Source organism: Chlorocebus sabaeus, chromosome 5 (genome assembly GCF_047675955.1).
Source record: "Chlorocebus sabaeus isolate Y175 chromosome 5, mChlSab1.0.hap1, whole genome shotgun sequence".
NCBI lineage: Eukaryota > Metazoa > Chordata > Mammalia > Primates > Cercopithecidae > Chlorocebus > Chlorocebus sabaeus.
In genome coordinates, this window is record NC_132908.1 from 69731459 (window position 1) to 69745787 (window position 14329).

General features: G+C 43.2%; 2 protein-coding genes across 16 annotated transcripts in view; both read left to right on the plus strand.

Moving 5' to 3' along the window:
• The window catches only part of ZNF19 (zinc finger protein 19), an 83142-nt gene extending 74962 nt beyond the window's left edge, over positions 1-8180 (plus strand). For 4 of the 5 annotated variants that reach the window (XM_038008299.2, XM_073015546.1, XM_073015547.1 and 1 more), the window contains 4 exons: positions 1309-1369; positions 2540-2666; positions 3191-3304; positions 5256-8180. In XM_038008299.2, coding sequence (XP_037864227.1) covers positions 1337-1369; positions 2540-2666; positions 3191-3304; positions 5256-6358 — 1377 coding nt within the window. In that variant the 5' untranslated portion in view covers positions 1309-1336 and the 3' untranslated portion in view covers positions 6359-8180. Of the gene's footprint in view, positions 1-1016; positions 1211-1308; positions 1370-2539; positions 2667-3190; positions 3305-5255 lie in introns of those variants that run through there. The other variant, XM_007993728.3, reaches the window with a different exon arrangement.
• The window catches only part of ZNF23 (zinc finger protein 23), a 30962-nt gene continuing 19827 nt past the window's right edge, over positions 3195-14329 (plus strand). For all 11 annotated transcript variants that reach the window (XM_038008295.2, XM_038008297.2, XM_007993745.3 and 8 more), the window contains exon 1: positions 3195-3304. The gene's annotated coding sequence lies outside the window, so the exon portion shown is untranslated. The remainder of the gene's footprint in view (positions 3305-14329) is intronic.

A 14329-nucleotide genomic window follows, 5' to 3' on the forward strand; every position in this document is an offset into this window, starting at 1 on the left:
TTAGCATAGAGGAAACAAAGAAGGCCATTGTAACTAAACTAAGGGAAAAGAGGAGGGTAGTACAAGATGAGGCGCTCAGAAAACAGCATCATGCATTGAGTCCCTGTAGGGAAGACAATGGCTTTTTATAGAATATTGCTGTTTAGAATACAAAGTGTCTGTAAGAGATGATATAGTTAAAACAACAACCCAGATGTCTTAGTGTGTTGAGGTGGCCCTTCAGGGTCCTTTGGTAATCAGTTTCTGGTTTTCACAGCCCTTGAATGGGGCAGTGAACAAAAAAGATGCCTGCTCCAGGTCCAAGCAAAGGAAGACTTACTCTGAGATTTTTTTCCTGAATTTTCTTGGCCATTCTTGTCTATTATTTTATATTAACCTTAAAATCATTTTGCCAGCTTCTAAAAGCATTCCTGTTAGGATTACTATTGGATAGAATTTAATATAGTTATTAAAGGCATGACTTGATGAGGTGCGGTGCCTCATGCCTGTAATCCCATCACTTTGGGAGACTGAAGTGAGCGGATCGCTTGAGGCCGGTAGTTTGAGGACTAGCCTGGGCAACATGATGAAACCCCGTCTCTACTAAAATTACAAAAATGAGCCAGGTGTGGCAGCACATGCTTGTAATCCCAGCTACTTGGGAGGCTGAGGCAGGAGAATTGCTTGAACCCGGGAGGCAGTGGTTACAGTGAGCTGAGATCGCGCCATGGCACTCCAGCCCAGGTGACAGCAAGACTCTTGTCTCAAAAAACAAACAAAGAAACAAACAAAAACATGACCTTTGAAGCCTGGTAGATCTAGTGTGCGATCTGAGTTCATCCATTCACCAGCTGAGTGATCTTGGTAGAAGAAATTATTCTGTTAGCCTTGTCTTCTCATTTGGGAAAAATTAAAGGTTCAAAAGATTGTTGTGAGGACTAAATAAGAGAATATGTATTTTTCATCCAAAAACATGATACTTGCTGTTTTTAACCTTTTATGTTCTCAGTCTGAGGTCTGAGATTCTTCTCGTTAGGTTTTGCTCTGAGTTTATTAGTGTCTTTTGCTTGTTTTGCTCTTCATTTAGCTTGGTGTTAGTGAGGACATGCTCTGGTGTCCTAGGACAAGTTGCTTACTCTTTCAAAATCTGTTTCCTCAGAATTAAAAATTCCATGGTATGATGTGGATTAAAAAGTACGCATTTATACACCACTTACCCTGTGAGCATTTAGTAAGTGATTGCTGCTTGTTATTGGCAAATTTATTGCTTTAAAGAGAGCATTTTACTGGGCTGAGCTCACTGTTGGTTCCCTCTGTTTCTTCCTTCAGCCTTTGCCTGCTAGAGGGAGCCCAGGTCATGGCAGCCATACCTCTGAAAGCTCGACACCAGGTGAGCTGTGGATTCCTGAGGTCAGCTTTATGGATGTCTGATTTGAAGGAAATGAGGGGTGGTGGGAGGTGGATAAAGGTGATTCTGGCAAGTCTTAGGGCCAAAACAGTAGGAAAACCCCTGAGCCCAGGAGTTTGAGACCAGCCTGGGGAACGTGGCAAAACCCTGTCTCTACAGAAAATACAAAGATTAGCCAGGTGTGGTGGTGTGCACCTATAGTCCCAGCTACTCAGGAGGCTGAGGCGGGAGGATCACCTGAGCTGGGAGGTCGAGGCTGCAGTGAGCTGAGATTGTGCCACTGCACTCCAACCTGGGTGACAGAGCGAGACACTGTCAAAAACCCTATTCTTTTCTGTTCAAAAAAGAACAACAAAAAAGAGAGAGAGAGAGAGAGAAAGAACCGAAACCAAAAGAAAAAAAAAAAAACCCCAAGAAGCATGAGGCTTGGTTGGCAGAAGCTGTTACAGATTGTCTTGGAGCTGTAAAGATGAGCTAAAAGAGCTACCCAGCAGCAGTTTAATTCTAGAAGCATCATTTTCTAGGAAAAGCCATCGAGGAGCAGAGTGGATTGTGCCAGGAGAGTCTGAGCTCCCTCTACAGGATGCTCTTGAGCACAGGCAGTGCAGCCCTTTATACAAGAATCTAATGGGAGTTGGATGAGATAGGCCCATCAGTGCAAACCATGACTCTGTGCTTGTTTCATGGGCATAAGGTTTGGGGCAGGGTGAACACATGTGGGAACAGATAGATTGGCTGGGAATAGGGAGTACCTAATAGGAACAGGTGGGTCCTGAGATACCATTTGAAGCAAATTGTCCACTTGTAGGTATAACACTAAAAGACTGAAAATATTTACTAAATCAAAGAGATTTTTACCCTAGGAAGGTTAACTAATAAGAGACTTTTTTCCTAGGGTTTAACAAATGTTAAATAACATTTTATGACAGTAAATTTTATATCCTAATGGAAGCTTCTCTGGTAGTGAGAGAAGTTCCAGATTTTTCGTTGTAAAAATAGTCATATAATGGTCTAATATCCAGTTCTTTCACCTTTTCTCATTACCCATCCCTCACAGGACTTTCCCTCAAGCCCCTACCTGTCCCCTCTGCCCCACACTCTGGCCCGGAGCCAGAGGATTGGCTCTGTGGCAGCAGGAACCTGTTGTTTTAGGAGATGGTGACCTTCGAGGATGTGGCTGTGCACTTCACCAAGACAGAATGGACTGGCCTTTCCCCTGCCCAGAGGGCCCTGTACAGAAGTGTGATGTTGGAGAATTTTGGGAACCTGACTGCTTTGGGTAAGGCCATTTTCCTCCTAGGACTCAGATCTGTACTTTTCCAGTTTCCTTCCTTCTTTTACAGCCTGGGGGGAGGGGTGTGGAGTGGAGAGGAGAGGTTGTCTCTTGTGTCCTCCACTAAGTGACTGCAGAGCTGAGGCTCAGTGACCAACTTCAAAGATTGCTGGGTAGGGAGAGGTCTTGGGTCACTTTGGTCTCTCAGTGAAGGGAATTACTGTCCCCTGGTAAGAGTATGTCCCATCTTCCATGGGGCTTCCAAGGTAGTAGTTGTTGTCTGGGGAAGGGTGTGTCCCCTTCCCTGTGTTTGCTTATACCTTGTAGATCTCACTGACTGACTTATCCTTGAGTGTTTTTTTTAGGAAGAAGTAACAAATGCTCGGTTTCCTCTTGATCAGAATCTCTTTGGCCTTCTCCAGTTGAGAACCCTCTTCTATGAGTCTTATTCTTACTGAGACTCCTGGGATTTTCCTTCTTTTGACACAGCAGATACAGGGCTGAAAAGTACCATTTTCTTCTGTTTTCAGGGTACCCAGTTCCCAAACCTGCATTGATCTCACTTCTGGAGGGAGGGGATATGGCTTGGGGCCTGGAAACACAGGATGATCCCCCGACAGAGAGGACCAAAAACATCTGTAAAGGTAAGTGAGGCAGATTTAGAACCAACAACTATAGAGTTTTATGGAGCACTATATTTTAAAATGAACCATGCTGGGCAGGATTTAAATAAAATAGATGATTTCACCTAATAGGTAAAATATGAAACCTTTTCCACCAATCTTAACTCTTACCAACATGTAATCACTCAGTATGTCTCATCTGCAATCCTTGAATCCATTGCTTCTTTCTGAGTTTCAACATTGCCTACCTTAGTTGTCCTCCTTGGTTGGGATGGATTTATTCAGGAGCAGTGTTTGAGCAACTTGCCATGTACCGAACTTTGTTTAAGAAGTTCTGGAAGATACAAGTTATGGAGACAGATGTAAAAAGCGAAAAAGAAAAGTATTAAGTGCTATTGGGAATGGGATGGAGAATGTGAAGGTAAAATGGGCCAGATCTTCCCAAAAGTTGGCCATAAACGGGGAGAGTTGAGTCATATAACACTAGGAAGTCATGGCATGGGAGGAGCTTTTTGAATTCATAGGAATTCAGAGCTGAGCACAGAGTGTGAGATTCCTTTAGAATAGGCAAGTGGTTAACTAGAGCAGGCCATTGAGAAGGTGGGTGGAGAGTCTGAGATAAAAAGACAGGTCTGAAAGGGTACTCTAACACAGCTGGGTTGAAATGACCCCCAGGAAGAAAAAAGGAAGGCTGAATCTTAACCATTAAGGGATATTTAATTTCAGTGAGAGAAGGAAGAGAAAGTAGACAGTCAAATAGTCTGATGGGGGCCACCAAGAGCAAACAGTGAAATTGAAGGCAGAGGCAGGAGTTTCAGAGCAGGTGGTTTGCAGAGAGCAAGTAACATGGAAAATGGTGAAGCTGGCACAGCACTTCAGCCTCTTATTCTAAGAATCTGAAAAAGAATCATCAAGACAATTGAGAACCTGGTGGTCTGTTCTCACATACTTCCTCTCTCTAGTGATGATTCTTTTTCAGACTCTTGATTACCATGTTTACTTCAATCTCAGATTACTCCTCTCCCAACATTCTCCTTCAGGGTTCCCTTACTCACACTTATATGATGAACTTGATTAACCATCACGTGAGTCCCAGGTAACCCAAATTAATGTTAAAACCAAGCCCAACATTTCATATAAAATAGATTGACTTTAACTCATTCAAAATGTCATCCAATGTTTAGGAACACAAATGCCATTTTATGGGCTGTTTGTCTCCTTTTTGCTGATAGGAGAAAGAATACTATCAGTCTAGGTGTGTCTAAGTAAACTGTTCATCGCTTTTCAAATAGTCTAGGACAGTAGTTTCTCTGCATGTTTGAGGTTCAGCAATTTTAGGGCATTTCCTCATCATATGTAGTCCATCTGTGGGTCTGCAGTTAAGAACCTCTGGACTAGGTAATCTTACAACGTATTAAGAATAATGCTCTCTAAGCACTTCTATGTTTTTCTTTTTCTCTGTCTTGCCACAACCCAGTGTCCTTAATATGCAGTGTCTTAAGTCTTTTGGGACATCTGCAGGGTGTGAGTTTTTAAAAAGAACAACAATTCATCCTTTGCCTTTGCTTTCTGATTGATGCTGTTCTGTTTCACTTTCTGATGCTGAGTCTTGCCAGCCCCAGTGTCACTACTTGTTCTTAAGACCTGTGCCTTTGGCATTTTACAGGCTGTAAGTAGCATCAATTCGAAAGATATTAAATCATGCCAGGGACAACCAGAAGTCATTCAAATATTGGAGTGGAAAAGCTTAGGAAGGAGTCTCATGTGTGATGTGTCCACTGATACTCTATTCCACCTCGATGTTCTCTGCCTGTGTGATATTTGGCACTTTCATTTTAACAGCCTTTTCTTCCTAGCGTGCTGATGTGAAAGTTGAAATGATCTCTTTTAAAGCCTTACCATTTTCAATGCTCTATTGTTTCTAGTGTAGTTCTCAGGTGGCATTATTTGTGTTTTCTATCTCTTATGTCAGATGTTGAGACCAACATTGACAGTGAGTCCACATTAATCCAGGGAATTTCTGAAGAAAGAGATGGGATGATGTCACGTGGTCAGCTGAAGAGTGTCACTCAGAGAACTGACTTCCCAGAAACATGTAATGTGGAAAAGCACCAGAACATCCCCACAGTGAAAAATACCCGAGGAAAGGTTCCAAGAATCCCCTGTGCAAGGAAACCTTTCATATGTGAGGAGTGTGGGAAATCCTTCAGCTACTTTTCTTACTATGCTAGACACCAGAGAATCCACACAGGGGAGAAACCTTTTGAGTGTAGTGAGTGTGGAAAAGCCTTTAATGGCAATTCTTCATTAATTCGGCACCAGAGGATTCACACTGGAGAGAAACCCTATCAGTGTGAGGAGTGTGGGCGAGCCTTTAATGATAATGCAAATCTGATCAGGCATCAGAGAATCCACAGTGGGGACAGACCCTATTACTGTACAGAGTGTGGAAATAGTTTCACCAGTAGTTCCGAGTTTGTTATACATCAGAGAATCCACACTGGGGAGAAACCCTATGAGTGTAATGAGTGTGGCAAAGCTTTTGTTGGTAATTCACCCCTACTTCGGCATCAGAAAATCCACACTGGAGAGAAACCCTATGAGTGTAATGAGTGTGGCAAAAGCTTTGGAAGGACTTCTCATCTAAGCCAACATCAGCGTATTCACACAGGGGAAAAGCCTTATTCTTGTAAAGTATGTGGACAAGCCTTCAATTTTCATACAAAACTAACTCGACACCAGAGAATTCACAGTGAGGAGAAACCCTTTGACTGTGTAGATTGTGGAAAAGCCTTCAGTGCTCAGGAACAATTAAAAAGGCATCTGAGAATTCATACTCAGGAGTCTTCCTATGTGTGTGATGAGTGTGGAAAAGCCTTCACTAGCAAAAGAAATCTTCATCAGCATCAAAGAATCCATACTGGAGAGAAACCCTATGAGTGTAGTAAGTATGAGAAGGCCTTTGGGACTTCTTCCCAGCTAGGTCTTCTTGAGCATGTCCACTCTGGAGAGAAGCCTGTGCTGGACATTTGTCGTTTTGGCCTCCCAGAATTTTTTACCCCCTTTTACTGGTAATAGTACACTCCAGTGAAATGTACTGAGTGGATTCCATCTTCTACTCAGGAATGGAATGTGTGACAGAGGCCTGACTCAGCCTCTGATCCATCCCTCAAGCCGCAGTTACTGATTCAGATGTCAGTAGATGGTCCAGTTAGAGTCCCAGGATTGCAAGAGCTAATAGGAAGAAATATTCTCCGCACCCCCCCCACCCCCATTGGTTTTAACGCTGAGAAGAACTCCTAGACTCTCACAGAGGCTGAGAATGAAGTCCTCACAGCAAAAAAGGCATCTGAGAATTGGAGAGCAGTCAAAGACTGAAGATGATGTTTGAACAGCCACATTAAACCATGCCTGAAGCTAAAAATACATACGGGTTTTTGAATTGCAGCAGCCAATAAATTCCATTTTCATTTGTTTGGTTTTGGCTTTGGCACATTTGAGTTAGGTTTTCTTCCTTTGGAACAGAATTTTGACTTAAACAGTATTGTCAGTGTAGCAGTTGTTTGAAGTCTTCAGGGATAACAAAGCCGATGGAGAAATGTTTTGTGTGTATGATATGTGGGAAAGTCTTTAGTTATAGTCATGGCAGCTCCTAAACCCCATGATTGTGATGAGATTGGGAATCCCATTGTAACACTGGAGAGCCCAGGTTATATCAGACACCACCAGTAGATAGAAGTTCTAACAACTTGAGCTCTGTAACAAAAATCTCATTGTACTACAAAATTATGTCTGCACCAGTGACTCCATTCTCAGGAAAAGTCTTAACTAGGAAACTAAAAGCTTTCACTCTTAAAGCTTTCATTTTCTGTTTATTCAGTTTTTTATTTGGAATGGATGCTACTCTAGGCCTTAAACTGGGAAATGCCAGGCTATTGTAGCTATTATAGCTTGGCATTTGCCATCTTAATTCCTAGGACAGCATGCCCGCTTTGCCCTTTGCCCTGGCTAGGGAGCCAAGGAAATGCCACGGTTCTCGGTCATAAGACACACTGCAGAGATCTCTCAGTAGGAAAATAGAGCTGGCCCTTTGGTGATGAATGTAAACTGCACCCTTTTTTTCTCACATGTGCCCTTCTGCTGCCAGCCAGTGTTGGAATCTCCCTACCCAATTCCAGACTGACTGACTTACTCATTCTAGCACCTGGGTGACTTCACCACCTCTTCCTTACTTGTCAGCAGATGGATGAGCAGTTGTATCATGTGCTTGGGTTGACCAATGAATGATAGACTTGGGGAATTAAGTAAACACTTTTTAATTGAAGTATAACACAAACACAAAAATGCATGAGTCAGCCAGGCGCGGTGGCTCACACCTGTAATCCCAGCACTTTGAGAGGCTGGGGTGGGCGATTCATGAGGTCAAGCGATGGAGACCATCCTGGCCAACATGGTGAAACTCCGTGTCTACTAAAAATACAAGAATTAGCTGGGCGTGGTGGTGCGTGCCTGTAGTCCCAGCTACTCAGGAGGCTGGGGCAGGCGAATCGCTTGAACCTGGGAGGCGGAGGTTGCAGTAAGCCGAGATTATGCCACTGCACTCCAGCCTGGCAACAAAATAAGACTCCTCAAAAAATAAAACCATGAGTCATGGTTGTACAACTTGAATTTTTACAAAGAACATAGCCTTATACTCACCAAGATAAAGAAATAGAACACAGCTCCTTACAAGTCTCCCTGTACCTTATAGTCCTTACAGAACCTGTACCCTGACTTCTGTCACCAGAAATTATTTTGCCTGTTTTTGTTCTTTTGTGTCAATGGAATCATCAGTACAGATTAATTCTCATTGCTATGTAGTATTCCATTACATGAATATACCACAATTTATTGCTTATTGTTGGTGGGCATTTGGGTTATTTCTAGGGGGATCTTTTTGAAGGCAGAAAATCTAAAAGACACTCAGAAAAAAAAAAACCTGTTAAAGTAACCATGGTTAGGGACTGCTTCAAATGGTGCTGCATCAACCCAGCTGCCCTGTAGTAAATAACAGCAGATATATATATATATATCTTTTTTTGGCACTTAACATGTGACAGAGACTTTCCTAGTCACTACACACATTTACTCAATATGATAACTTTTTGAAGAGTGTGCTATAATTAGCTCCATGTTACAGCTGAGAAGACATTAATTAGGTTTCCTAAGGACACAGTAGTGGAGTAGGTATTCAAACATGGGCAGTCTGGTTTCAGAACTCATGTTCTAGCTGTTGTGCAGTATGGCCTTATAGAAGTTGTATGTAAAGTATGTGACACTGTGTCTTGGTAAAGGAAGAGAGATTATTGGAAGAAACAGATATGGTCCTTAGGGGTGGAGGAGAATATTAGGATCAAGTCATGATGGGGAGGCTGCATTTGGCTTCACACAATGGGAGGTGGAGAAGTGGCATCAGAGAGGAAATGATAGGTTGAGATAGAATCATAAAATATGTCTAGTACAAACTGTCCCACTAGAGTTGTCATTGAAGGAGGTAGCATGCTTCTTGTAGGGAGAGGATCTGGTTCTTAGCACTGCCTCCCTGTCTTATTGGCTATGTACCTCTCAGCACCGTCTGAAAATGGGTGTCTTCATATCATGTACCTGAACCAGAGAGCTGGCTCCACTGAGGTCCAAGTGAGCTTTGTACCCCCCCCCCCCCCACCCACAACCCCACTTCAGCTTTGAGGTGTAGGGATAGCTGAGTGAGGTTTGTTTCCTTTTCTCTGTTCTTCACTACTGAGTAGTTAGCTCCCTTGGCCCCTGACCCCAGTGCCACTGTCAGGAAGCCCCCTCGAATTGAGTAACTGTCCTTGAATCAGTTATGATTAATGTATTAGTTTGCTTTGGCTTAACAGAAATCGATTCTGACAGTTCTAGAGGCTAGAAGTCTGAACACAATTTCCCTGGGCAGAAACAGTTTGTCAGCAAAGCCACACTCCCTCAGAAGGCTCTGGGACAGAATCTGGTCTTTCTTTAATCTGCTGGTGGCTGCCGGCATTCCTTAGTGGCAACATCACTCCAGTCTCTGCTGTCTTCACATCGCCTTCTCTGTGTCCAATCTCCCTGGTCTCTCTCATAAAGGCATTTGTGATAGCATTTAGGACTCATCCAAATAGTCCAGGATAATTCCTTATCTTAGGACCCTTAATTTAGTGACACCTGCAAGAACTTTGCCATTTAGGGCAACATTCACAGGTTCCAGGAATCAGGACCTGGTATCTTTGGATGGCTGTTACTTAGCCCACCACTGTCACTGAGGTTCATCTGTATATATCAGAAAACCCCTAAACAAGACACCCTAATACAAGATAGAATTTTTCTCAGGAGTCTCGAGATAGCCCAGGGCAGCTAAGGCAGTTCTACAATGTTAGTGGGGACTGAATCTCCTTCCAAAGTACCACTTGGCCATCCTCAATGGGGCCATTATCCTCATGGTCCAAGGTGGCTGCTAGAACTCCAACCATCAAGGGCTTGTTCCAGACAGTAGAGGAAGGGGAAGAAGAGCATGCCACTTTGCCTTAAAGAAGACTTTCTGTAAGTACCACAGAACACTTCCAGTTAAATGTTTATTTCAAGAACTTAGTCACATGACTATACCTGGCTCCCAAGGACACTATATCCTTCAGTTGAGTGGCAGTGTACTACATCAAATAACTTCAAGATTTTGTTTAGGAGGAGGAAGGAGAACAAGTGCTTGAGTGGGTAGCTAGCAGCCTCTGCCATGGCACATGACTGCCATCGAATTCTACATGTCTAAAAGCTTTGGATAAGGAAAAAAAATCGGTGTATAGCTGGCTGTGCTATTTGAATTTCAGTGTGCATAACAACTCTAGGATAGGTGCTATATTTATCCCCAGATTACAGGTTGGCAACAGTGAAATCCAGCAGATTGATGGGAGAACAGAGCAGATGCCTCTGAGATGCATGCCCATCACTTTGGCACACCTCTCGCTTTTGCTGTAGCTGTGGTGAACAGTTGTATGTGAACTTAGATCTCCCCTTGCACTGCTCAGACACTCCACATGCCTTCTGACATTCTGCCTCAGGCACTTTTCCAGAGCTCACTCAACTAGGAAGCACAGCCTGTGAATACATAGGGCAAGTTAGCAATCCCAGAAAAACCCTTAACGATGCTGGACAAGAGCTTGAGGATAAAGGTTCCAGTTTCCCATCTTTCAAGTGGACAATTAGAGGAGGAATTCTTTACTCTTTTCTGGAGGTCCCAGTGCTCATAGCATCAACCTTTAGAACACTTTATATTGTCATTTCCTCCTATCCTGTCTCACTCCTTGGGTTCTTTTAGTCCTGCTTCCTGGGATCATCTCCTGAATAAATGTGCATTCGAGTCCTTGTCTCAAGCCCTGCCTTCAGGGAAACCCAAACTAAAGGAGTGAGACAGAACTTTCAGGCAATAAGAATGTGTCTTGTATTCCAGTAGTGAATATTAGTCTACTCAACTGAAATTCTTTAGATGTTAGAGGATGGCCCAGATGAGCATTTTTGTGATGAAATCCCATTCTGTTTTCAGTGGTGGCTGCATTCTCATTTCTACTTCAGAGAAGCTTCCTCTCAGAGCAACTATGCTGTGGGGCACAAAGTCTTTCTGTGTGTCACTGAAGTGCATAATCTTACATAGACTAAGTTGTTTATATAACTGTAGCTCTGTGTGGCCAGGAGTTAAAACATGGTAAATATCACAGTTATCAACTTGTAAGGAGGACCTGGCAATGCATGTCCCTCAGATTATCAAGTAAAACAAGCACTTGGAGCCATGCAGATAAAATAATCCTTAGAAGTGTGCCACATACAATAAATGGTTTTATTACTCACTTTATTTTTTTTTTTGGACACAGGGTCTTGCTCTACCACCCAGGCTGGAGTGCAGTGGCACAATCATGGCTCACTGCAGACTTGACCTCCCAGGCTCAAGTGATCCTCGTACCTCAGCCTCCTTAGTAGCTGGGACTACAGGCATGTGCCACCACACCCAGCTAATATATATATATATATATAATTTTTTCTTTTTTTTTTTTTTTGAGATGGGGTCTCACTTGTTGCCCAGGCTGGAGTGCAGTGGCATGATCTCAGCTCACTGCAACCTCTGCCTCCTGGGTTCAAGCGATTCTTCTGCCTCAGCCTCCTGAGTAGCTGGGACTACAAGCAAGTGCCACCACGGCTGGCTAAGTTTTGTATTTTTAGTAGAGATGGAGTTTTACCATATGGGCCAGGCTGGTCTCGAACTCCTGACCTTGTGATCCGCCCACCTTGGCCTCCCAAAGTGCTGGGATTACAGGCATAAGCCATGGTGCCCAGCAGTTTATATATTTTTTGTAGAGACAGGGTTTCACTATGTTGTCCAGGCTGATCTAGAACTGCTGAGACCAAGCAATCCTCCCACCTTGGCCTCCCAAAGTGCTGGAATTACAGACATGGGTCACTGTGCCTGGCAACAATTATTTATTTGGTGACTTCTGTGTGCTAAGCAACATGCTAGATGATAGCACATGATGACAGAACATGTTACTGATGAGCAGCATGGAACTTCTCTCCAGTTCCTGGTGCTGCTGCCCTGTTCTGAGCCACCAACATTTCTTTCCTAGACTACCACAATTGCTCATAAGTAGTCTCCCCACTTCTGCTCTTGAATCTTTCTAATCTATCTGCCAGTCAGCAGCCAGAGTGTGCTTTTAAAAATATGAAACAGCATGCTTTTCTTAAAACATTTCAATGGGTTTCCATTGACCGTGGAATAAAATCCAAACTCTTTAACATGGCCTGCAAAGCTCTAATGACTTTGTGGCGTAGCACTTCATCCCTCTTCTCTCCCCATGATGTGTCAAGCTTTGTTTTTTTTTCCCCCACTGAAGGGCCTACACATGTTATATCTCCTGCCTGGAATGCTCTCTCTTTGATTATGTGCCCAGATATTTCATTCTTATCTTTCAGGTCTCAGCCCAAGATCACTTCCTCAGGTCTTTCCTTACCTCCAAGTTAAAATGGTATTCCCTTCATATTATCTCCTGAACACCTCGCTCTTTACCTCCCTCACACAAATGAAAGTTTACAGTAATATATTTATCCAGGTGTGGATTTACTTAAAACTTGTGTCCCCCACTACACTCTATGTTCTACAAAGACTGTAACATGTAAGCTTTGTTTTTCTTCATCTACAAAATAGATATAATACCTTTTGAATCCTCTTCAGTATGGATGTGAAGAAAGCATTACATAATAAACATAAATGTGTCTAATAATAAGGTGCAATTCCGATGAAAGATGTCTTTGGGCCAGGCATGATGGCACATATCTATAATCCTAGCACTTTGGGAGACTAAAATGGTTGGATCACTTGAGGCCAGGAGTTCCAAACCAGCCAATGCAACATAGCGAGACCCCATCTCTACAAAAAAGAGAAAAGAAAGAAAAATGTTTTCATGGCTCAGAACACCTGAATGCAAGCTAACTCACTAGGAAAGGAGTGTAACGTAGTTGAATAAAGCAATTGGGATACACGAAGTTTCAAATTTTATTACATTTTTATTATGTTCAAGTAGTGTTGAGGTAATTTATTGTTAACAACAAGAACAATACATAGTTCCTTGTCTTTTAAATCTTTCAAATACAAATAATTTATGTTTACAAAAATTTTTACGATGTAAGAAAGCTTCCCAAAAGAGCCTCTCTTAGCCATTTGAGTCCACAATAAATTCTCATCCTTGGAATCTCTGAATTTTGAGGCAGAGTGATAGAGAAGACAAGTAGGAACTGGGGCACTGGGTGATATGTGTCAGGTTCTGACCAAATGAGCTCAAAGAAAAGAATAGGGTGAGATTAAGTATCTGGATATCAGGCTTAAAATATAGCCAGCGGGAAGCCGGGCGTGGTGGCTAATGCCTGTAATCTTAGCACTTTGGGAGGCTGAGGCGGGTGGGTCACCTGAGGTCAGGAGTTCGAGACCAGCCTGACTGATATGGTAAAAACCCATCTCTACTAAATGTACAAAAATCAGCCAGGCGTAGTGGCGGGCGCCTGTAATCCCGGCTACTTGGGAGGCTGAGGCCAGAGAATCGCTTGAACCCGGGAGATGGAGGTTGCAGTGAGCTGAGATTGTGCCACTGCACTCCAGACTGGGTGACAAGAACAAGACTCCTTCTTAAAAAAAATAAAAATATATATAGTAAGAGGGGACCAACACACCAGGTTGGAGGACAATGGTTCTGAGGCCAGCCCCAGAACCTTGGAGAGCTCCACAGACACCTTACTGAGTCGGAGCTAGCACCTTGGACAGCACCATGGCTTCTCTGTTTTCTACTGCTGTTCTTTGTACCTGATGACACTATAAACACACATTGCAGTGGTCACAGTTAATTTCCTGGGACTTTCGACTCCTGTGTACCTGGCAATTGTAATCCTCTAAAATCAGCAGTCTTTTAGAAGGTTCTTTATGACAAGGTGGGGGTTGAGATTCTTTCTCTTCCTTCTAGGAACTTCAGCATCAGAGCTGATAATTGGACCGACTCCCTTGGGAGGTCTATGGGATTGGTACCAAGTGTCATTGTGTTATTCTGGAGGCCAACGTCCTTCAAGTTGGGAGAAAATGTGTAATACCTGGTTGTACTATGTAAGGAAGAATGCTCAGGGCTCTTCCTAGGGACATATAAGCAAACTATCAGGCAATACACGTGAGAAAGATGGTATGTTATACTGATTTGGAGACAGGCTGCTTGATTCTTTTTCACGCCCTGTCCTCACTTGTTAACCCCAACCTGTTAACCTATTTTCAGAAACATACAATGGATTGGATCTGCTTTCTCTGTGGTAAAAAGCTTTTTTTTTTTTTTTTTTTTTTGAGGCGGAGTCTCGCTCTGTCACCCAGGCTGGAGTGCAGTGGCCTGATCTCAGCTCACTGCAAGCTCCGCCTCCCGGGTTTACGCCATTCTCCTGCCTCAGCCTCCGGAGTAGCTGGGACTACAGGCACCCGCCACCTCACCCGGCTAGTTTTTT